This window comes from Panulirus ornatus, chromosome 4 (genome assembly GCF_036320965.1).
Source record: "Panulirus ornatus isolate Po-2019 chromosome 4, ASM3632096v1, whole genome shotgun sequence".
In the NCBI taxonomy this organism is placed as follows: domain Eukaryota; kingdom Metazoa; phylum Arthropoda; class Malacostraca; order Decapoda; family Palinuridae; genus Panulirus; species Panulirus ornatus.
The window spans coordinates 31,268,795-31,293,970 of record NC_092227.1 but is presented as its reverse complement, the minus strand read 5'-3'; the positions used below and the strand labels follow the sequence as shown (position 1 = coordinate 31,293,970).

The following is a 25,176-nucleotide window of genomic DNA, read 5'->3' as shown; positions in this document are numbered from 1 at the left end:
TTTTTTTTTTTATACTTTGTCGCTGTCTCCCGCGTTAGCGAGGTAGCGCAACGAAACAGACGAAAGAAATGGCCCAACCCCCCCCCCCCCCCATACACATGTACATACACACGTCCACACACGCAAATATACATACCTACACAGCTTTCCATGGTTTACCCCGGACGCTTCACATGCCTTGATTCAATCCACTGACAGCACGTCAACCCCTGTATACCACATCGCTCCACTTCACTCTATTCCTTGCCCTCCTTTCACCCTCCTGCATGTTCAGGCCCCGATCACACAAAATCCTTTTCACTCCATCTTTCCAACTCCAATTTGGTCTCCCTCTTCTCCTCGTTCCCTCCACCTCCGACACATATATCCTCTTGGTCAATCTTTCCTCACTCATTCTCTCCATGTGCCCAAATCATTTCAAAACACCCTCTTCTGCTCTCTCAACCACGCTCTTTTTATTTCCACACATCTCTCTCACCCTTACGTTACTTACTCGATCAAACCACCTCACACCACACATTGTCCTCAAACATCTCATTTCCAGCACATCCATCCTCCTGCGCACAACTCTATCCATAGCCCACGCCTCGCAACCATACAACATTGTTGGAACTACTATTCCTTCAAACATACCCATTTTTGCTTTCCGGGATAATGTTCTCGACTTCCACACATTTTTCAAGGCTCCCAAAATTTTCGCCCCCTCCCCCACCCTATGATCCACTTCCGCTTCCATGGTTCCATCCGCTGACAGATCCACTCCCAGATATCTAAAACACTTCACTTCCTCCAGTTTTTCACCATTCAAACTCACCTCCCAATTGACTTGACCCTCAACCCTACTGTACCTAATAACCTTGCTCTTATTCACATTTACTCTTAACTTTCTTCTTCCACACACTTTACCAAACTCCGTCACCAGCTTCTGCAGTTTCTCACATGAATCCGCCACCAGCGCTGTATCATCAGCGAACAACAACTGACTCACTTCCCAAGCTCTCTCATCCCCAACAGACTTCATACTTGCCCCTCTTTCCAAAACCCTTGCATTTACCTCCCTAACAACCCCATCCATAAAAGAAATTAAACAACCATGGAGACATCACACACCCCTGCCGCAAACCTACATTCACTGAGAACCAATCACTTTCCTCTCTTCCTACACGTACACATGCCTTACATCCTCGATAAAAACTTTTCACTGCTTCTAACAACTTGCCTCCCACACCATATATTCTTAATACCTTCCACAGAGCATCTCTATCAACTCTATCATATGCCTTCTCCAGATCCATAAATGCTACATACAAATCCATTTGCTTTTCTAAGTATTTCTCACATACATTCTTCAAAGCAAACACCTGATCCACACATCCTCTACCACTTCTGAAACCACACTGCTCTTCCCCAATCTGATGCTCTGTACATGCCTTCACCCTCTCAATCAATACCCTCCCATATAATTTACCAGGAATACTCAACAAACTTATACCTCTGTAATTTGAGCATTCACTCTTATCCCCTTTGCCTTTGTATAATGGCACTATGCACGCATTCCGCCAATCCTCAGGCACCTCACCATAAGTCATACATACATTAAATAACCTTACCAACCAGTCAACAATACAGTCACCCCCTTTTTTAATAAATTCCACTGCAATACCATCCAAACCTGCTGCCTTGCCGGCTTTCATCTTCCGCAAAGCTTTTACTACCTCTTCTCTGTTTACTAAATCATTTTCCCTAACCCTCTCACTTTGCACCCCACCTCGACCCAAACACCCTATATCTGCCACTCTGTCATCAGACACATTCAACAAACCTTCAAAATACTCATTCCATCTCCTTCTCACATCACCACTACTTGTTATCAACTCCCCATTTACGCCCTTCACTGAAGTTCCCATTTGCTCCCTTGTCTTACGCACCCTATTTACCTCCTTCCAGAACATCTTTTTATTCTCCCTAAAATTTACTGATAGTCTCTCACCCCAACTCTCATTTGCCCTTTTTTTCACCTCTTGCACCTTTCTCTTGACCTCCTGTCTCTTTCTTTTATACTTCTCCCACTCAATTGCATTTTTTCCCTGCAAAAATCGTCCAAATGCCTCTCTCTTCTCTTTCACTAATACTCTTACTTCTTCATCCCACCACTCACTACCCTTTCTAAACAGCCCACCTCCCACTCTTCTCATGCCACAAGCATCTTTTGCGCAATCCATCACTGATTCCCTAAATACATCCCATTCCTCCCCCACTCCCCTTACTTCCATTGTTCTCACCTTTTTCCATTCTGTACACAGTCTCTCCTGATACTTCTTCACACAGGTCTCCTTCCCAAGCTCACTTACTCTCACCACCTATTTCACCCCAACACTCACTCTTCTTTTCTGAAAACCCATACTAATCTTCACCTTAGCCTCCACAAGATAATGATCAGACATCCCTCCAGTTGCACCTCTCAGCACATTGACATCCAAAAGTCTCTCTTTCGCACGCCTGTCCATTAACACGTAATCCAATAACGCTCTCTGGCCATCTCTCCTACTTACATAAGTATACTTATGTATATCTCGCTTTTTAAACCAGGTATTCCCAATCATCAGTCCTTTTTCAGCACATAAATCTACAAGCTCTTCACCATTTCCATTTACAACACTGAACACCCCATGCATACCAATTATTCCCTCAACTGCCACATTACTCACCTTTGCATTCAAATCACCCATCACTATAACCCGGTCTCGTGCATCAAAACCGCTAACACACTCATTTAGCTGCTCCCAAAACACTTGCCTCTCATGATCTTTCTTCTCATGCCCAGGTGCATATGCACCAATAATCACCCACCTCTCTCCATCAACTTTCAATTTTACCCATATTAATCGAGAATTTACTTTCTTACATTCTATGACATACTCCCACAACTCCTGTTTCAGGAGTATTGCTACTCCTTCCCTTGCTCTTGTCCTCTCAGTAACCCCTGACTTCACTCCCCAGACATTTCCAAACCACTCTTCCCCTTTACCCTTGAGCTTCGTTTCACTCAGAGCCAAAACATCCAGGTTCCTTTCCTCAAACATACTACCTATCTCTCCTTCTTTCACATCTTGGTTACATCCACACACATTTAGGCACCCCACTCTGAGCCTTCGAGGAGGATGAGCACTCCCCGCGTGACTCCTTCTTCTGTTTCCCATTTTAGAAAGTTAATACAAGGAGGGGAGGATTTCAGGCCCCCCGCTCCCGTCCCCTCTAGTCGCTTTCTACGACACGCGAGGAATACGTGGGAAGTATTCTTTCACCCCTATCCCCAGGGATAATATACATATATACACACACACACACACACACACACACACACACACACACACACCCGCACACACACACACACATACATATATATACATATGAAAAATGTAAGAAACAATTTAGAAAACAAACTTTTAGCTTGAAATTAATGAAAAAATGAACGTCACATAATGGTTCAACCTCTGGCTATGGAAAAGGAAATGTACAATTTATTCACACAAACGTCAATAGCAGTTCTCATCAATTTCACCACTGAATCAATAAGCTTCAATGTCTAAGCTACCTTTTTCTCCAACTTCACTATTTTCTTGTCAAAACACCATGCATGAAAACTATCACTCCAGTAACACAACTGTAAACATTTACTTCCCCTTTAAAAAGTTCTGGGGAAGTCTGTCTTGATACACTGCGGCGAGGCGACGCGACGCTGACACAATCACTGTCACAATATCACTTCTGCCTCCTTCCAAGCGTTGTTTCAGGGAATAATTCCGGGTTGCTGAAGACGTTGCGGCAGCCTGTGTGAAGACGTGGCACCTGTGTGAAGACGTGGCACCTTTGTTTCTCGTGGGGGAAGAAGATACCACAACGGTCCATCCTAGAGTGGCTGGTCCGTACACATAAACTGTGGGAAGCAGCGGCCAGACGCGTGCCTCGGGTCCAGTCTTTTGAGGGCTGACATATGGAAGAGGTGATCCGGTGGCCTGAGTCTGGGCATCTATTTTCTAAAGCTCCCTGCCGGCGTCTGCTGCGGTGACTTGCCGTATGAGAAGCGACCCTCCCACCTGCTGGATGCGTCCGTCTTGCACCACCGTCACCTCCTCTTTCCCGGAGATCCGACGCCACTGGTAGTGGGGTATGGGGAAGCCCTGGGCAGCGCAGGGGAGCTCGATTGTGTGCCTGACGGTGGCGGAGACGCTGGAGCGAGAGTCGGTGATCCGCGGGGGAACTGACGACCTCGGCTCGTTCACCATCAGCCTGCCGGCGACGGCGGATATCGTGGTCTCGTCAGTGAGGACGTGCTGGGTCTCGCAGTGGTACGACTGGAACTCGTCGGCTTTCGTGACGTGGCGGATGTATATATATATATATACATATATATATATGTATATATATATATATATATATATATATATATATATATATATATATATATATATATATATATTTTTTTTTTTTCTTTTTTATACTTTGTCGCTGTCTCCCGCGTTTGCGAGGTAGCGCAAGGAAACAGACGAAAGAAATGGCCCAACCCCCCCCCCCCTCCCCATACACATGTACATACACACGTCCACACACGCAAATATACATACCTACACAGCTTTCCATGGTTTACCCCAGACGCTTCACATGCCTTGATTCACTCCACTGACAGCACGTCAACCCCTGTATACCACATCGCTCCAATTCACTCTATTCCTTGCCCTCCTTTCACCCTCCTGCATGTTCAGGCCCCGATCACACAAAATCTTTTTCACTCCATCTTTCCACCTCCAATTTGGTCTCCCTCTTCTCCTCGTTCCCTCAACCTCCGACACATATATCCTCTTGGTCAATCTTTCCTCACTCATTCTCTCCATGTGCCCAAACCATTTCAAAACACCCTCTTCTGCTCTCTCAACCACGCTCTTTTTATTTCCACACATCTCTCTTACCCTTACGTTACTTACTCGATCAAACCACCTCACACCACACATTGTCCTCAAACATCTCATTTCCAGCACATCCATCCTCCTGCGCACAACTCCATCCACAGCCCACGCCTCGCAACCATACAACATTGTTGGAACCACTATTCCTTCAAACATACCCATTTTTGCTTTCCGAGATAATGTTCTCGACTTCCACACATTTTTCAAGGCTCCCAAAATTTTCGCCCCCTCCCCCACCCTATGATCCACTTCCGCTTCCATGGTTCCATCCGCTGACAGATCCACTCCCAGATATCTAAAACACTTCACTTCCTCCAGTTTTTCTCCATTCAAACTCACCTCCCAATTGACTTGACCCTCAACCCTACTGTACCTAATAACCTTGCTCTTATTCACATTCACTCTTAACTTTCTTCTTCCACACACTTTACCAAACTCAGTCACCAGCTTCTGCAGTTTCTCACATGAATCAGCCACCAGCGCTGTATCATCAGCGAACAACAACTGACTCACTTCCCAAGCTCTCTCATCCCCAACAGACTTCATACTTGCCCCTCTTTCCAGGACTCTTGCATTTACCTCCCTAACAACCCCATCCATAAACAAATTAAACAACCATATATATATATATATATATATATATATATATATATATATATATATATATATATATATATATATATATATATATATATATATATATATATATATATATATATTTCTTTCTTTCATACTATTCGCCATTTCCCGCATTAGCGAGGTAACGTTGAGAACAGAGGACTAGGCCCTTGAGGGAATATCCTCACCTAGGCCCCTTCTCTGTTCCCTCTTTTGGAAAATTAAAAAAAAAAAAAAAAAAAAAAAAAAAAAAAGTGAGAGGGGAGGATTTCCAGCCCCCCGCTCCCTCCCCTTTTAGTCGCCTTCTACGACACGCAGGGAATACGTGGGAAGTATTCTTTCTCCCCTATCCCCAGGGATAATATATATATATATATATATATATATATATATATATATATATTATCCCTGGGGATAGGGGAGAAAGAATACTTCCCACGCATTCCTCACGTGTCGTAGAAGGCGACTACAGGGGACAGGAGCTGGGGGCCAAGAATCCTTTCCTCCTTGTATTTTAACTTTCTATAATGGGAAACAGAAGATGGAGTGACGCGGGTAGTGCTCATCCTCCTCGAAGGCTAAGATTGGGGTGTCTAATTGTGTGTGGATATAACCAAGATTTGAAAAAAGTAGAGACAGGTAGTATGTTTGAGGAAAGGAACCTGAATGTTTTGGCTCTGAGTGAAACGAAGCTAAAGGGTAAAGGGGAAGAGTGGTTTGGAATGTCTTGGGAGTAAAGTCAGGGGTTAGTGAGAGGACAAGAGCAAGGGAAGGAGTAGCACTACTCCTGAAACAGGAGTTGTGGTAGTATGTGATAGAATGTAAGAAAGGAAATTCTAGATTAATATAGGTAAAACTGAAAGTTGATTGAGAGAGATTGGTGATTATTGGTGCATGTGCACCTGGGCATGAGAAGAAAGATCATGAGAGGCAAGTGTTTTGGGAGCAGCTGAATGAGTGTGTTAGTGGTTTTGATACACAAGTCTGGGTTATAGTGATGGGTGAAGGTGAAATAATGTGGTGCAAACGTGAATAATGTGGCAGTTGAGGGTATAATTGGTATACATGTGGTGTTCAGTGCTGTAAATGGAAATGGTGAAGAGCTTGTAGATTTATGTGCTGAAAAAGGACTGGTGATTGGGAATACTTGGTCTAAAAAGCTAGATACACATAAGTATACTTATGTAAGTAGGAGAGATGGCCAGAGAGCGTTATTGGATTACGTGTTAATTGACAAGCGCGCGAAAGAGAGACTTTTGGATATTAATGTGCTGAGAGGGGCAACTGGAGGGATGTCTGATCATTATCTTTGTCTAGGTTGTAGGTGAAGATTTGTATGGTTTTTCAGAAAAGAAGAGAGAATGTTGGGGTGAAGAGGGCTGTGAGATTAAGTGAGCTTGGGAAGGAGACTTGTGTGAGGAATCACCAGGAGAGACTGAGAACAGAATGGAAAAAGGTGAGAACAAAGGAAGTATGGGGAGTGTGGGAGGAATGGGATGTATTTTAGGGAAGCAGTGATGGCTTGCGCAAAAGATGCTTGTGGCATGAGAAGAGTGGGAGGTGGGTTGTTTAGAAAGGGTAGGGAGTGGTGGGATGAAGAAGTGTAATTATTAGTGAAAGAGAAGAGAGAGGCATTTAGACGATTTTTGCAGGGAAAAATTGCAAATGAGTGGGAATTGTATAAAAGAAAGAGGCAGGAGGTCAAGAGAAAGGTGCAAGCGGTGAAAAAGAGGGCAAATGAGAGTTGGGGTGAGAGAGTATCATTAAATTTTAGGGAGAATAAAAAGATGTTCTGGAAGGAGGCAAATAAAGTGCGTAAGACAAGGGAGCGAATGGGAACTTCAGTGAAGGGGGCTAATGGGGATGTGGTAACACGTAGTGATGATGTGAGAAGGTGATTGAGTGAGCATTTTGAAGCTTTGTTGAAAGTGTTTGATGATAGAGTGGCAGATACATGGTGTTTTGGTCGAGGTGGCGTGCAAAGTGAGGGGGTTAGAGAAAATGATTTAGTAAAGAGAAAAGAGGCAGTAAAATCTTTGCGGAAGATGAAAGCCGGCAAGGCAGAGGGTTTGGATGGTATTGCAGTGTAATATATCAAAAAAGGGGGGGACTGTATTGTTGACTGGATGGTAAGGTTATTTAATGTTTGTATGATTCATAGTGAGGTGCCTGAGGATTGGCGGAATGCGTGCATAGTGCCATTGTACAAAAGCAAAGGGGATAAGAGTGAGTGCTCAAATTACGGAGGTATAAGTTTGTTGAGTATTCTTGGTAAATTATATGGGCGGGTATTGATTGAGAGGGTGAAGTCATGTACAGAGCATCAGATTGGGAAGAGCAGTGTGGTTTCAGAAGTGGTAGAGGATGTGTGGATCAGGTGTTTGCTTTGAAGAATGTATGTGAGAAATACTTAGAAAAGCAAATGGATTTGTATGTAGCATTTTTGGATCTGGAGAAGGCATGTGATAGAGTTGATAGAGATTCTCTGTGGAAGGTACTAAGAATATATGGTGTGGGAGGTTAGTTGTTAGAAGCAGTGAAAAGTTTTTTTTATCGAGGATGTAAGGCATGTGTACGTGTAGGAAGAGAGGAAAGTGACTGGTTCTCAGTGAATGTAGGTTTGTGGCAGGGGTGTGTGATGTCTTCATGGTTGTTTAATTTGCTTAGGAATGGGGTTGTTAGGGAGGTGAATGGAAGAGTTTTGGAAAGAGATGCAAGTATGCAGTCTGTTAGGGATGAGAGAGCTAGGGAAGTGAGTCAGTAGTTGTTCGATGATGATAGCGCTGGTGGTTGATTCGTGTGAGAAACTGCAGAAGCTAGTGACTGAGTTTGGTAAAGTGTGTGAAAGAAGAAAGTTAAGAGTAAATGTGAATAAGAGCAAGGATATTAGGTACAGTAGGGTTGAGGGTCAAGTCAATTGGGAGGTAGGTTTGAATGGAGAAAACCTCGAGGAAGTAAAGTGTTTTAGATATCTGGGAGTGGATCTGGCAGCGGATGGAACCATGGAAGTGGAAGTGAATCATAGTGTGGGGGAGGGGGCGAAATTCCTGGGAGCCTTGAAGAATGTGTGGAAGTCGAGAACATTATCTCCGAAAGGAAAAATTGCTATGTTTGAAGGAATAGTGGTTCCAACAATGTTGTATGGTTGCGAGGCGTGGGCTATGGATAGAGTTGTGCGCAGGAGGGTGGATGTGCTGGAAATGAGATGTTTGAGGACAATATGTGGTGTGATGTGGTTTGATCGATTAAGTAATGTAAGTGTAAGACAGATGTATGGAAATAAAAAGAGCGTGGTTGAGAGAGCAGAAGAGGTTGTTTTGAAATGGTTTGGGCACATGGAGAGAATGAGTGAGGAAAGATTGACCAAGAGGATATATGTGTAGGAGGTGGAGGGAATGAAGAGAAGTGGGAGACCATATTGGAGATGGAAAGCTCGAGTGTAAAAGATTTTGATTGATCGGGGCCTGAACATGCAGGAGGGTGCAATGCGGGCAGACAGTATGAATTATGTACATGTGTGTATATGTATATGTCTGTGCGTGTATATATATATGTGTACATTGAGATGTATAGGTATTTATATTTGCGTGTTTGGACTTGTATGTATATACATGTGCATGGGGATGGCTTGGGCCATTTCTTTAGTCTGCTTTCTTGCACTAACTCGCAAACGCGGGAGACTGCGACAAAGCAAAATAATAAATAATGTATATATACATCTAGAAGTCATGTGATAATGCATTGAAACTATATCTCACTTTCAACATCCAGCCCCCACATAACTTTCCATGGTTCATTTAGACTCTTCACATGCCCTGGTTCATTACATTGACAGCATGTCGGCTCCTGTATACCATATCGTTCCAATTCACTCTACTCCTTGCACGCTTTTCACCCTCCTGTATTATCAGGCCCCTATCACTCGAAATCTCTTTCACTCCATCTTTCCACCTCCTATTTGGTCTCCCGCTTCTCCTCGTTCCCTCCATCTCTGACACATATATCCTCCTGGTCAATCCTTCCTCACTCACTCTCTCCATGTGAACAAACCATTTCAAAACACCCTGTTTTGCGCTCTCAACAACACTCTTTTTATTACCACACATTTCTCTTACCATATTATTACTCACTCGATCAAACCATCTCACACCTCATATTGTCCTCAAACATCTCATTTTCAGCACATCTACCTTCCTCCGCACAACTCTATCGATAGCCCACGCCCCGCAACCATGTAACATTGTTGGAACTACTTTTCCTTCAAACAGACCCATTCCCGAGATAATGTTCTCGACTCCCACACATTCTTCAACGCTCCCAGAACTTTCGCCCCCTCCCCAACCCTATAATTTACTTCCGCTTCCATGGTTCCATCCGCTGCCAAATCCACTGCCAGATATCTGAATACTTCACTTCCTCCAGTTTTTCTCCATTCACACTTACCTCTCAATTGACTTGACCCTCAACACTACTGTACCTAATAATGTTTCTCTTATTCACATTTACTCTCAGCTTTCTTCTTTCACACATTTTACTAAACTCAGTCACTAGCTTCTGCAGTTTCTCACATAAATCAGCCACCAGCGCTGTATCATCAGCAAACAGCAACTGCCTCACTTCCCAAGCTCTCTAATCCCAACAGACTTTACACTTGCCCCCTTTTCCAAAACTCTTGCATCCACCTCCCTAACAACCCCATCCATAAACAAATTAAACAACCATGGAGACATCACACACCCCTGCCGCAAACCTACATTCACTGAGAACCAACCACTTTCCTCTCCTCCTACATGTTAAATAAAAATTTTCACTGCTTCTAATAACTTGCCTCCCACACCATATATTCTTAATACCTTCCACAGAGCATCTCTATGAACTCTATCATATGCCTTCTACAGATCCATAATTGCTACAGATAAATCCATTTTCTTTTCTAAGTATTTCTCACATACATTCTTCAAAGGAAACACCTGATCCACACATCCTCTACCACTTCTGAAACCACACTGCTCTTCCCCAATCTGATGCTCTGAATATGCATCCCTTCACCCTCTCAATCAATACCCTCGCATATAATTTCCCAGGAATGTTTAGCAATTTTATACCTCTGCAATTTGAGCACTCACTTTTATCCCCTTTGCCTTTTACAATGGCACTATGCAAGCATTCCGGCAATCCTGAGGCACCTTAACATGAGTCATACATACATTAATCAACCTTACCAGCCAGTTCAACAATACAGTCACCCCGTTTTTTTAATAAACTCCACTGCAATGCCATTCAAACCCGCTGCCTTGCCGGCTTTTATCTTCCGCAAAGCTTTTACTAACTCTTCTCCTTCTACCAAATCATTTTCCGTAACCCTATCATTTTGCACGCCACGTCAACCAAAACACCACATATCTGCCACTCTATCATCAAACACATTCAAAAAACCTTCAAAATACTCACTCCATGTCCTACACACATCACCACTACTTGTTATCACTTCCCCATTAGCCCTCTTCACTAAAGTTCCTATTGATTCCCTTGTCTTACGCACTTTATTTACCTCCTTCCAAATCATCTTTTTATTCTCCCTAAAATTTGATGATACTCTCTCACCCCAACTCTCATTTGCCCTCTTTTACACATCTTGCATCTTTCTCTTGACCTTCTACCTATTTCTTTTATTCATCTCCCACTCATTTGCATTATTTCCTTAAAAAAATCGTCCAGATGCCTCTCCCATCTCTTTCACTAATAATCTTAATTCTTCTCCCCACCACTTACTACCCTTTCTAATCTGCCCACCTCCCACGCTTCTCATCCCACAATCGTCTTTTGATCAAGCCCTCACTGCTTCCCTAAATACATTCCATTCCTCCCCAACTCCCCTTACGTCCCTTGTTCTCACCTTTTTCCGTTCTGTACTCACTCTCTCTTGGTACTTCCTCACACAAGTCTCCTTCCTAAGTTCACTTACTCTCACAACCCTTCTTACGCCAATATTCTCTCTCCTTTTCTGAAAACCTCTACAAATCTTCACCTTCGCATCCACCAGGTAATGATCAGACATCCCTCCAGCTGCACCTCTCAGCATATTAACATCCATCCAAAATTCTCTCTTTCGCGCGCCTATATATCAACACCCAATCCAATAATGCTCTCTGGACATTTCTCCTATTTACATACGTATACTTATGTATATCTCTCTTTTTGAACCATACGTATACTTATGTATATCTCTCTTTTTAAACCAGGTATTCTCAATCCCCAATCCTTTTTCAGTACATAAATCTACAAGCTCCTCACCATTTCCATTTACAACGCTAAACACCCCATATACACCAATTATCTCCTCAGCTGCCACATTGCTCACCTTTGCATTCAAATCACCCGGTCTCGTAAATCAAAACTACTAACACACTCACTCAGCTGCACCCAAAACAATTGCCTTTCATGATCTTTCTTCTCATGCCCAGGTGCATATGCACCAATAATCACCAGTCTCTCTCCATCCACTTTCAGTTTTACCCATATCAATCTCGAGTTTACTTTCTCACCCTCTATCACATACTCCCACCACTCCTGTTTAAGGAGTAATGCTACTCCTTCCCTTGCTCTTGTTCTCTCACTAACCCCTGATTTTACTCCCAAGACATTCCCAAACCTCTCGTACCCTTTCCCCTCGAGTTTCGTTTCACTCAGAGTCAAAACATCCAGTTTCCGATCCTCAAACATACTACCTATCTCTCCTTTTTTCTCATCTTGGTTACATCCACACACATTTAGACACCCCAATCAGAGCACATTTACATAATTCATACTGTCTGCCTTTATTCTTTCCCATCGCCACCTCACCACAAATGAAAGAACAGCCACCTCCCCCCGCATGTGTGCGAGGTAGCGGTAGGAAAAGAAAACAAAGGCCACATTCGTTCACACTCGGTCTCTAGCTGTCATGTAATAATGCACCGAAACTACAACTCCCTTTCCACATTCAGCCCCCTCAGAACTTCCACGGTACATCCCAGACGCTACATATTGCCTGGTTCAATCCATTGACAGCACGTCGGCCCCGGTATACCATATCGTTCCAATTCACTCTACTCCTTGCAAGCCTTTCACCTTCCTGTATGTTTAGGCCCTGATCACCCGAAATCTTTTTTACTCCATCTTTCCACTTCCAATTTGGTCTCCCACATCTTCTCGTTCCCTCCACCTCTGACACATATATCCTCTTGGTCAATCTTTATTCACTTATTCTCTGCATATAAAACACCCTCTTCTGCTCTCTCAACCAAACTCTTTTCATTACCACACATCTCTCTTACCCTATTATTACTTCTCGATCAAACCACCTCACACCACATATTGTCGTGAAACATCTCCTTTCCAGCACATCCACCTTCCTCCGCAACACTCTATCCATAGCCCACGCCTCGCAACCATATAACATTGTTGGAACAACTATTCCTTCAAACATAGATATTTTTGCTTTCAGAGATATGTTCTCGACTTCCACACATTCTTCAACGCTCAGAAAACTTCCGCCTCCATGCTTCCATCCGCTGCCAAATCCACTCCCAGATATCTAAAACACTTAACTTCCTCCAGTTTTTTCTCCATTCAAACTTACCTCCCAATTGACTTGTCCCTCAACCCTACTGCACCTAATAACGTTGCTCTTATTCACATTTACTCTCAGCTTTTTTCTTTCACACACTTTACAAAATTCAGTCACCAGCTTCTGCAGTTTCTCACAGGAATCAGCCTCAAGCGCTGTATCATCAGCAAACAACAACTGACTCGCTTCCCAAGCTCTGTCATCCACGAGTGACTGCATACTTGCCCGCTTTTCCAAAACTCTTGCATTCACCACCCTAACAACCTCATCCATAAGCAAATCAAACAACCATGGAGACATCACACAGCCCTTCCGCAAACCTACATAATTTACCACGAATACTCAACAAACTTATACCTCTGTAATTTGAGCACTCACTTTTATCCCCTTTGCCTTTGTATAATGGAACTATGCAGAAATTCTTTAATCCTCAGGCACCTCACTATGAGTCATTCCTACATTTTATAACCTTACCAACCAGTCAACAATACAGTCACCCCCTTTTTTTAATAACTTCCACTGCAATGCCATCCAGACCCGCTGCCTTAACGGATTTCATCTTCCGCAAAGCTTTTACTAACTCTTCCCTGTTTACCAAGTCATTTTCCCTAACCCTCTCACTTTGCACGACAATTCGACCGAAATACCCTATATCTGCTTCTATATCATCAAATACATTCAACAAACATTCAAAAAACTCACTGCATCTCCTTCTCACATCCCCACTACTCTTTATCATCTCCCCATTAACCCCCTTTACTGAAGTTCCCATTCATTCCCTTGTCTTACGCACTATATTTACCACCTTCCAAAACATCTTTTTATTCTCCCTAAAATTTAATGATACTCTCTCACTCCAACTCTCATTTGCCCTCTTTTTCACCTCGTGCACCTTTCTCTTGACCTCCTGCCTCTTTCTTTTAAACAGCTTTCACTCATTTGCATTATTTCCCTGCAAAAATCGTCCAAATGCCTCTCCCTTCTCTTTCACTAATAATAATACTTCTTCATCCCACCACTCACTACCTTTCAAAATTGTCTATCTCCCACGCTTCTGATGCCACAAGCATCTTTTGCGCAAAGCATTACTGCTTTCCTAAATACACCCCATTCCTCACCCACTCCCCTTAAGCCCTTTGTTCTCACCTTTTTCCAATCTCCACCCTGTCTCTTCTGTTACTTCCTCACACAAGTCTCATTCCCAAGCTCACTTACTCTCACCACTCTTTTCACCACAACATTCTCTCTTTTTTTCTGAAAACCCCTAAAAATCTTCACCTTCGCCTCCACAAGATAATGATCAGATATCCCTCCACTTGCACCTCTCAGCACATTATCATCCAAAAAGTCTTTCTTTCATGCGCCTATCAATTAACACAAAATCCAAAAACGCTCTCTGGCCATCTCTCCCACATATATATGTATACTTATGTATATATCACTTTTTAAACTAGGTATTCCCAACCACCAATCCTTTTTCAGTACATAAATCTACAAGCTTTTCACCATTTCCATTTACAACACTGAACACCCCATATACACCAATTATTCCCTGAGCTGCCACATCACTCACCTTTGCATTCAAATCACCCATCACTATAACCCAGTCTCATGCATCAAAACTACTAATACACTCACTCAGCTGCTCCCAAAACACTTGCCTTTCATGATCTTTCTTCTCGTGCCCATGTGCATATGCACCGATAATCACCTATCTCTCAGGCTATATCAGGCTACAGTTTACTTTCTTACACTCTATCACAGACTCCCACCACTCCTGTTTCAGGAGTATTGCTAATCCTTCCCTTGCTCTGGTCCTCTCACTAACACCTGATTTTACTCCCAAGACATTCACAAACCTCTTGTCCTGTTTACCCTTGAGTTTCGTTTTACTTAGAGTCAAAACATCCAGGTTCCTTTCCTCAAACATACTACCTATCTATCCTTTTTTCTCATCTTGGCTACATCCACACACATTTAGAAACCCCAATCTGATCTCAGGTACATGATTCTTACTATCTGCCTTTATTCATTCCCATCGCCACCTCACCACAAATGAAAGAACAGCCCCCTCCACCCGCATGTGCGCAAGGTACCGCTAGGGAAAGACAACAAAGGCCACATTCGTTCACACTCATTCTCTAGCTGTCATGTGATAATGCACCGAGAATACAGCTCCCTCTCCACATCTAGCCCCTAAAAAACTTTCCCTGCTTCACCCCAGACGCTTCACATTGCCCGGTTCAATCCATTGACAGCAGCTCGGCCCCGGTATACCACATCGTTCCAATTCACTCTACTCCTTGCACGCTTTTCACCTTCCTGTATGTTCAGGCCCCGATCACTCGAAATCTTTTTCACTCCATCTTTCCACCTCCAATTTGGTCTCCCACTTCTCTCGTTCCCTCCACCTATGACACATATACCCTCTTGGTCAATCTTTCTTCACTTATTCTCTCCATGAGAACAAACAATTTTAAAACACCCTCTTCTGCTCTCTTAACCACACTCTTTTTATTACCACATATCTCTCTTATCCTATTATTACTTACTCGATCAAACCACCTCACACCACATATTGTCGTGAAACATCTCATTTCCACCACATCCACCTTCCTCCGCAACACTCTATCCATAGTCTACCCTCGCAACCATATAACATTGGTGGAACAATTATTCCTTCAAACATACCCATTTTTGGTTTCAGAGACAATGTTCTCGACTTCCACACATTCTTCAACGCTCCCAGAAGTTTCCATCCGCTGCCAAATCCACTCCCAGATATCTAAAACACTTCACTTCCTCCAGTTTTTCGCCATTCAAACATACCTCCCAATTGAAGTGTCCCTCAAACCTACTTTACCTAATAATGTTTTTCTTATTCACATTTACTCTCAGCTTTCGTCTTTCACACACTTTACCAAACTCAGTCACCAGCTTCTGCAGTTTCTCATAAGAATCAGCCACCAGCGCTGTATCATCAGCAAACAACAACTGACTCACTTCCCAAGCTCTCTCGTCCATAACAGACTGTATACTTGCCCCCTTTTCAAAGACTCTTACATTTACCTCTCTAAAAACGCCATCCATAAACAAATTAAACAACCATGGAGACATCACACACCCCTCCCGCAAACCTACATTTACTGAGAACCAATCACTTTCCTTTCTTCCTACACGTATGCATGCCTTACATCCTCGACAAAAACTTTTCACTGCATCTAAACACTTGCCTAACACACCATATATTCTTAATACCTTCCACAGGCCATCTCTCTCAACTCTTTCTTATGCCTTCTGTAGATCCATAAATGTTACATACAAATCCATTTGCTTTTCTAAGTATTTCTCGCATACATTCTTCAAACCAAACACCTGATCCACACATCCTCTACCACTTCTGAAACCACACTGCTCTTCCCCAATCTGATGCTTTGTACATGCCTTCACCCTCTTAATCAATACCCTCCCATATCATTTACCACGAATACTCAACAACTTATACCTCTTTAATTTAAGCACTCACTCTTATCCCCTTTGCCTTTATAAAATGGAACTCTGCAAGCATCCCGCCAATCCTCAGTCACCTCACCATAAATCATACTTACATTAAATAACATTACTAACCAGTGAACAATACAGTCACCCCCTTTTTTAATGAATTCTATCGCAATACCATAAAGACCTGCTGCCTTGCCTGCTTTCATCATCCGCAAAGCTTTTAATACCTCTTCTCTGTTTACCAAATCATTTTTCCTAACCCTCTCACTTTCCATACAACCTCGACCAAAACACCCTATATATGCCACTCTATCATCAAACACATTCAACAAACCTTCAAAATACTCACTCTATCTCCTTCTCACATCACCACTGCTTGTTATCACCATCCCATTAGGATCCTTAACTGAAGTTCCCATTTGTTCCCCTGTCTAACGCATTTTATTTACCTCCTTCCAAAACATCTTTTCATTCTCACTGAAATTTAATTATACTCTCGCACCCAACTCTCATTTGCCCTCTTTTTCACCTCTTGCACCTTTCTCGTGATGTCATGCCTGTTTCTTTTATATACCTCCCACTCATTTGCATTATTTCTCAGCAAAAATCGTCCAAATGCCTCTCTCTTCTTTTTCACTAACAATCTTACTTCTTCATCCCACCACTCACTACCCTTTTTAATCTGTCCACCTAGCACGCTTCTCATGTCACAAGCATCTTTTGTGCAAGCCATCACTGCTCCCATAAATACATCCCATTCCTCCTCCACTCCCCTTACCTCCTTTGTTCTCACCTTTTTCCATTCTGTACTCAGTCTCTCATGATACTTCCTCATACAAGTCTCCTTGCCAAGCTCACTTACTCTCACCATTCTCTTCACCCCAACATTCTCTCTTCTTTTCTGAAAACCTATACAAATCTTCACCTTCGCCTCCACAAGATAATGATTAGACATCCCTCCAGTTGCACCTCTTAGCACATTTTCATCCAGAAGTCTCTCTTTCGCGAGCCTATCAATTAAAACGTAATCCAATAACGCTCTCTGGCCATCTCTCCTACTTACATACGTATACTTATGAATATCACTCTTTTTAAACCAGGTATTCCCAGTCACCAGTCCTTTTTCAGCACATAAATCTAAAAGCTCTTCACCATTTCCATTTACAATACTGAACGCACTATGTATACCAATTATTCCCTCAACTGCCACATTTCTCAGCTTTCCATTCAAATCACCCATCAGTAAAACCCGGTCTCGTGCATCAAAACCAATAACACACTCATTCAGCTGCTCCCAAAACACTTGCCTCTCATGATCTTTTTTCTCATACCCAGGTACATATGCACCAATAATCACCCATCGCTCTCCATCAACTTTCAATTTTACCTACATCAATCTAGAATTTACTTTCTTACACACTATCACATACCCCCACCACCTCTGTTTCAGGAGTAGTGCTATTCCATTCCTTGCTCTTGTCCTCTCACTAAAACCTGAATTTACTCCCAAGACATTCCCAAACCAATCTTCCCCTTTACCCTTGAGCTTCGTTCCTCTCAGAGCCAAAACATCCAGGTTAGTTTACTCAAACATACTACGCTTCTCTCACTTTTTCTCATCTTGGTTACATCCACAAACATTTAGACACCCCAATCTGAGCCTTCGAGGAGGATGAACAGTCCCCGCGTGAATCCTTCTTCTGTTTCCACTTTTAGAAAGTCAATATACAAGGAGGGGAGGGTTTCTAGCCCCTCGCTCCCCTCCCCTCTAATCGCATTCTACGAAAAGTAAGGAAAGCGTGGGAAATATTCTTTCAGCCTCATCCCCAGGATATATATATATATTTATATTTTATATTTTTATTATGCTTTGTCGCTGTCTCCAGCTTTAGCGAGGTAGCGCAAGGAAACAGACGAAAGAATGGCCCAACCCGCCCACATAAACATGTATATGCATACCTATACATGCAAATATGCATAGCTATACATCTCAATGTACAAATATATACACATATACATAATTCATACTGTCTGTCTTTATTTGTTCCCATCGCCACCTCGCCACACATGGAATAACAACCCCCTCCCCCCTCATGTGTGCGAGGTAGCGTTAGGAAAAGACACCAAAGGCCCCATTCGTTCATACTCAGTCTCTAGCTGACATATAATAATGCACCGAAACCACAGCTCCCTTTCCACATCCAGGCCCCACAAAACTTTCCATGGTTTACCCCAGACGCTTCACATGCCCTGGTTCAATCCATTGACAGCACGTCGACCCCGGTATACCACATCGTTCCAATTCACTCTATTCCTTGCCCTCCTTTCACCCTCCTGCATGTTCAGGCCCCGATCACTCAAAATCTTTTTCAATCCATCTTTCCACCTCCAATTTGGTCTCCCACTTCTCCTCGTTCCCTCCACCTCCGACACATATATCCTCTTGGTCAATCTTTCCTCACTCATTCTCTCCATGTGACCAAACCATCTCAAAACACCCTCTTCTGCTCTCTCAACAACACTCTTTTTATTTCCACACATCTCTCTTAACCTTACATTACTTACTTGATCAAACCACCTCACACCACATATTGTCCTCAAACATCTCATTTCCATCACGTCCACCCTCCAGCGCACAACTCTATCCATAGCCAACGCCTCGCAACCATACAACATTGTTGGAACCACTATTCCTTCGAAAATACCCATTTTTGCTTTCCGATATAATGTTCTCGAATTCCAAACATTCTTCAAGGCTCCCAGAATTTTCGCCCCCTACCCCACCCTATGATTCAATTCCGCTTCCATGGTTCCAACCGATGGCAAATCCACTCCCAGATATCTAAAACACTTTACTTCCTCCAGATTTTCTCCATTCAAACTTACCTCCCAGTTGACTTGACCCTCACCCCTACTGTACCTAATAACCTTGCTCTTATTCACATTTACTCTTAACTTTCTTCTTTCACACACTTTACCAAACTTAGCCACCAGCTTCTGCAGTTTCTTGTATGAATCAGCCACCAGCGCTATATCATCAGCGAACAACAGCTGACTCACTTCACAAACTCTCTCATCGACAACAGGCTGCATACTTTCCCCTCTTTCCAAATCTCCTGCATTCACCTCCCTAACAACCCCATCCATAAAAAAATCAAACAACCATGTACACATCACACACCCCTGCCGTAAACCTACATTCACTGAGAACCAATCACTTGCCTCTCTTCCTACACGTACACATTCCTTACATCCTCGATAAAAACTTTTCACTGCTTCTAACAACTTGCCACACACACCATATATTCTTAAAACCTTCCACAGAGCATCTCTATCAACTCTATCATATGCCTTCTCCAGATCCATAAATACTACATACAAATCCATTTGTTTTTCTAAGTATTTCTCACATACATTCTTCAAAGCAAACACCTGATCCACACATCCTCTACCACTTCTGAAACCACACTGCTTTTCCCCAATCTGATGCTCTGTACATGCCTTCACCCTCTCAATCAATACCCTCCCATATAATTTACCAAGAATACTCAACAAACTTATACCTCTAAAATTTGAGCGCTCACTCTTATCCCCTTTGCCTTTATACAATGGCACTATACAAGCATTCCGCCAATCCTCAGGCACCTCACCATGAATCACACATACATTAAATAACCTTCCCAACCAGTCAACAATACAGTCACCCGCTTTTTCAATAAATTCAACTGCAAAACCATTCAAACCTGCTGCCTTTTCGGCTTTCATCTTCCCTAAAGCTTTTACTACCTCTTCTCTATTTACCATATCATATATATATATATATATATATATATATATATATATATATATATATATATATATATATATATATATATATATATATATATATATATATATATATATATATATATATATATATGTGTATATATATATATATATATATATATATATATATATATATATATATATATATATATATATATATATATATATATATATATATATATTTTTATTATACTTTGTCGCTGTCTCCCGCGTTTGCGAGGTAGCGCAAGGAAACAGACGAAAGAAATGGCCCACCCCCCCCCCCCATCCACATGTATATACATACGTCCACACACGCAAATATACATACCAACACAGCTTTCCATGGTTTACCCAAACGCTTCACATACCTTGCTTCAATCCACTGACAGCACGTCAACCCCGGTATACCACATCGCTCCAATTCACTCTATTCCTTGCCCTCCTTTCACCCTCCTGCATGTTCAGGCCCCGATCACACAAAATCTTTTTCACTCCATCTTTCCACCTCCAATTTGGTCTCCCTCTTCTCCTCGTTCCCTCCACCTCCGACACATATATCCTCTTGGTCAATCTTTCCTCACTCATCCTCTCCATGTGCCCAAACCACTTCAAAACACCCTCTTCTGCTCTCTCAACCACGCTCTTTTTATTTCCACACATCTCTCTTACCCTTACGTTACTCACTCGATCAAACCACCTCACACCACACATTGTCCTCAAACATCTCATTTCCAGCACATCCATCCTCCTGCGCACAACTCTATCCATAGCCCACGCCTCGCAACCATACAACATTGTTGGAGCCACTATTCCTTCAAACATACCCATTTTTGCTTTCCGAGATAATGTTCTCGACTTCCACACATTCTTCAAGGCCCCCAGGATTTTCGCCCCCTCCCCCACCCTTCTGCTTCCATGGTTCCATCCGCTGCCAGATCCACTCCCAGATATCTAAAACACTTCACTTCCTCCAATTTTTCTCCATTCAAACTCACCTCCCAATTGACTTCACCCTCAACCCTACTGTACCTAATAACCTTGCTCTTATTCACATTTACTCTTAACTTTCTTCTTCCATACACTTTTCCAAACTCAGTCACCAGCTTCTGCAGTTTCTCACATGAATCAGCCACCAGCGCTGTATCATCAGCGAACAACAACTGACTCACTTCCCAAGCTCACTCATCCACAACAGACTTCAAACTTCCCCCTCTTTCCAAAACTCTTGCATTTACCTCCCTAACAACCCCATCCATAAACAAATTAAACAACCATGGAGACATCACACACCCCTGCTGCAAACCTACATTCACTGAGAACCAATCACTTTCCTCTCTTCCTACACGTACACATGCCTTACATCCTCGATAAAAACTTTTCACTGCTTCTAACAACTTTCCTCCCACACCATATATTATTAATACCTTCCACAAAGCATCTCTATCAACTCTATCATATGCCTTCTCCAGATCCATAAATGCCATATACAAATCCATTTGCTTTTCTAAGTATTTCTCAAATACATTCTTCAAAGCAAACACCTGATCCACACATCCTCTTCCCCAATCTGATGCTCTGTACATGCCTTCACCCTCTCAATCAATACCCTCCGATATATTTTACCAGGAATACTCAACAAACGTATACCTCTGTAATTTGAGACTCACTCTTATCCCCTTTGCCTTTGTACAATGGCACTATGCACGCATTCCGCCAATCCTCAGGCACCTCACCATAAGTCATACATACATTAACTAACATTACCAACCAGTCAACAATACAGTCACCCCCTTTTTTAATAAATTCCACTGCAATACCATCCAAACCTGCTGCTTTCCCGGCTGTCATCTTCCGCAAACCTTTCACTACCTCTTCTCTGTTTACCAAATCATTTTCCCTAACCCTCTCACTTTGCACACCACCTCGACCAAAACACCCTATATCTGCCACTCTATCATCAAACACATTCAACAAACCTTCAAAATACTCACTCCATCTCCTTCTCACATCACCACTACTTGTTATCACCTCCCCATTTGCGCCCATCACTGAAGTTCCCATTTGTTCCCTTGTCTTACGCACTTTATTTACCTCCTTCCAGAACATCTTTTTATTCTCCCTAAAATTTAATGATACTCTCTCACCCCAACTCTCACTTGCCCTTTTTTTCACCTCTTGCACCTTTCTCTTGACCTCCTGTCTCTTTCTTTTATACATCTCCCACTCAATTGCATTTTTTTCCTGCAAAAATCGTCCAAATGCCTCTCTCTTCTCTTTCACTAATACTCTTACTTCTTCATCCCACCACTCACTACCCTTTCTAATCAACCCACCTCCCACTCTTCTCATGCCATAAGCATCTTTTGCGCAATCCATCACTGATTCCCTAAATACATCCCATTCCTCCCCCACTCCCCTTACTTCCATTGTTCTCACCTTTTTCCATTCTGTACTCAGTCTCTCCTGGTACTTCCTCACACAGGTCTCCTTCTCAAGCTCACTTACTCTCACCACCCTCTTCACCCCAACATTTACTCTTCTTTTCTGAAAACCCATACAAATCTTCACCTTAGCCTCCACAAGATAATGATCAGACATCCCTCCAGTTGCACCTCTCAGCACATTAACATCCAAAAGTCTCTCTTTCGCACGCCTGTCAATTAACACGTAATCCAATAACGCTCTCTGGCCATCTCTCCTACTTACATAAGTATACTTATGTATATCTCGCTTTTTAAACCAAGTATTCCCAATCATCAGTGCTTTTTCAGCACATAAATCTACAAGCTCTTCACCATTTCCATTTACAACACTGAACACCCCATGTATACCAATTATTCCCTCAACTGCCATATTACTCACCTTTGCATTCAAATCACCCATCACTATGACCCGGTCTCGTGCATCAAAACCACTAACACACTCATTCAGCTGCTCCCAAAACAGTTGCCTCTCTTGACCTTTCTTCTCATGCCCAGGTGCATATGCACCAATAATCACCCACCTCTCTCCATCAACTTTCAGTTTTACCCATATTAATATATATATATATATATATATATATATATATATATATATATATATATATATATATATATATATATATATATATATATATATATATATATATATATATATATATGCATATATACATATATATATATATATATATATATATATATATATATATATATATATATATATATATATATATATATATATATATATATATATATATATATGTATATATACATATATATATATATATATATATATATATATATATATATATATATATATATATATATATATATATATATATATATATATATATATATATATATATATATATATATATGTATATATACATATATATATATATATATATATATATATATATATATATATATATATATATATATATATATATATATATATATATATATATATATATATATATATATATATATATATATATATATATATATATATATATATAAGAGCAAGGTTATTAGGTACAGTAGGGTTGAGGGTCAATTCAATTGGGAGGTGAGTTTGAATGGAGAAAAACTGGAGGAAGTGAAGTGTTTTAGATATCTGGGAGTGGATCTGGCAGCGGATGGAACCATGGAAGCGGAAGTGGATCATAGGGTGTGGGAGGGGGCGAAAATTCTGGGAGCCTTGAAGAATGTGTGGAAGTCGAGAAAATTATCTCGGAAAGCAAAAATGGGTATGTTTGAAGGAATACTGATTCCAACAATGTTGTATGGTTGCGAGGCGTGGACTATGGATAGAGTTGTGCGCAGGAGGATGGATGTGATGGAAATGAGATGTTTGAGGACAATGTGTGGTGTGAGGTTGTTTGATCGAGTAAGTAACGTAAGGGTAAGAGAGATGTGTGGAAATAAAAAGAGCGTGGTTGAGAGAGCAGAAGAGGGTGTTTTGAAATGGTTTGGTCACATGGAGAGAATGAGTGAGGAAAGATTGACCAAGAGGATATATGTGTCGGAGGTGGAGGGAACGAGGAGAAGAGGGAGACCAAATTGGAGGTGGAAAGATGAAGTGAAAAAGATTTTGTGTGATCGGGGCCTGAACATGCAGGAGGGTGAAAGGAGGGCAAAGAATAGAGTTAATTGGAGAGATGTGGTATACCGGGGTTGACGTACTGTCAGTGGATTGAATCAAGGCATGTGTATGGGGGTGTGTTGGGCCATTTCTTTCGTCCGTTTCCTTGCGCTACCTCGCAAACGCGGGAGACACCGACAAAGCAAAAAAAAAAAAAAAAAAAGTATATATATATATATATATATATATATATATATATATATATATATATATATATATATATATATATATATATATATATATATATATATATATATATATATATATATATACATATATATATATATATGATGGATTGCACACAAGATGCTTGTGGCATGAGAAGAGTGGGAGGTGGTTTGATTAGAAAGGGTAGTGAGTGGTGTGATGAAGAAGTAAGATTATTAGTGAAAGAGAAGATAGAGGCATTTGGACGATTTTTGCAGGGAAAAATTGCAATTGAGTGGGAGATGTATAAAAGAAAGAGACAGGAGGTCAAGAGAAAGGTGCAAGAGGTGAAAAAGAGGGCAAATGAGAGTTGGGGTGAGAGAGTATCATTAACTTTTAGGGAGA

General features: G+C 41.7%; 1 protein-coding gene across 1 annotated transcript in view; it reads right to left on the bottom strand.

Annotated features, from left to right (window-relative positions):
• The window catches only part of LOC139764691 (uncharacterized), a 136,829-nt gene extending 132,920 nt beyond the window's left edge, over positions 1–3,909 (bottom strand). Inside the window, exon 1 of the mRNA XM_071691579.1 lies at positions 3,850–3,909. Within this exon, the coding sequence (XP_071547680.1) occupies positions 3,850–3,909 (60 nt within the window). The remainder of the gene's footprint in view (positions 1–3,849) is intronic.
• Between the last annotated feature and the right edge of the window lie 21,267 nt (positions 3,910–25,176).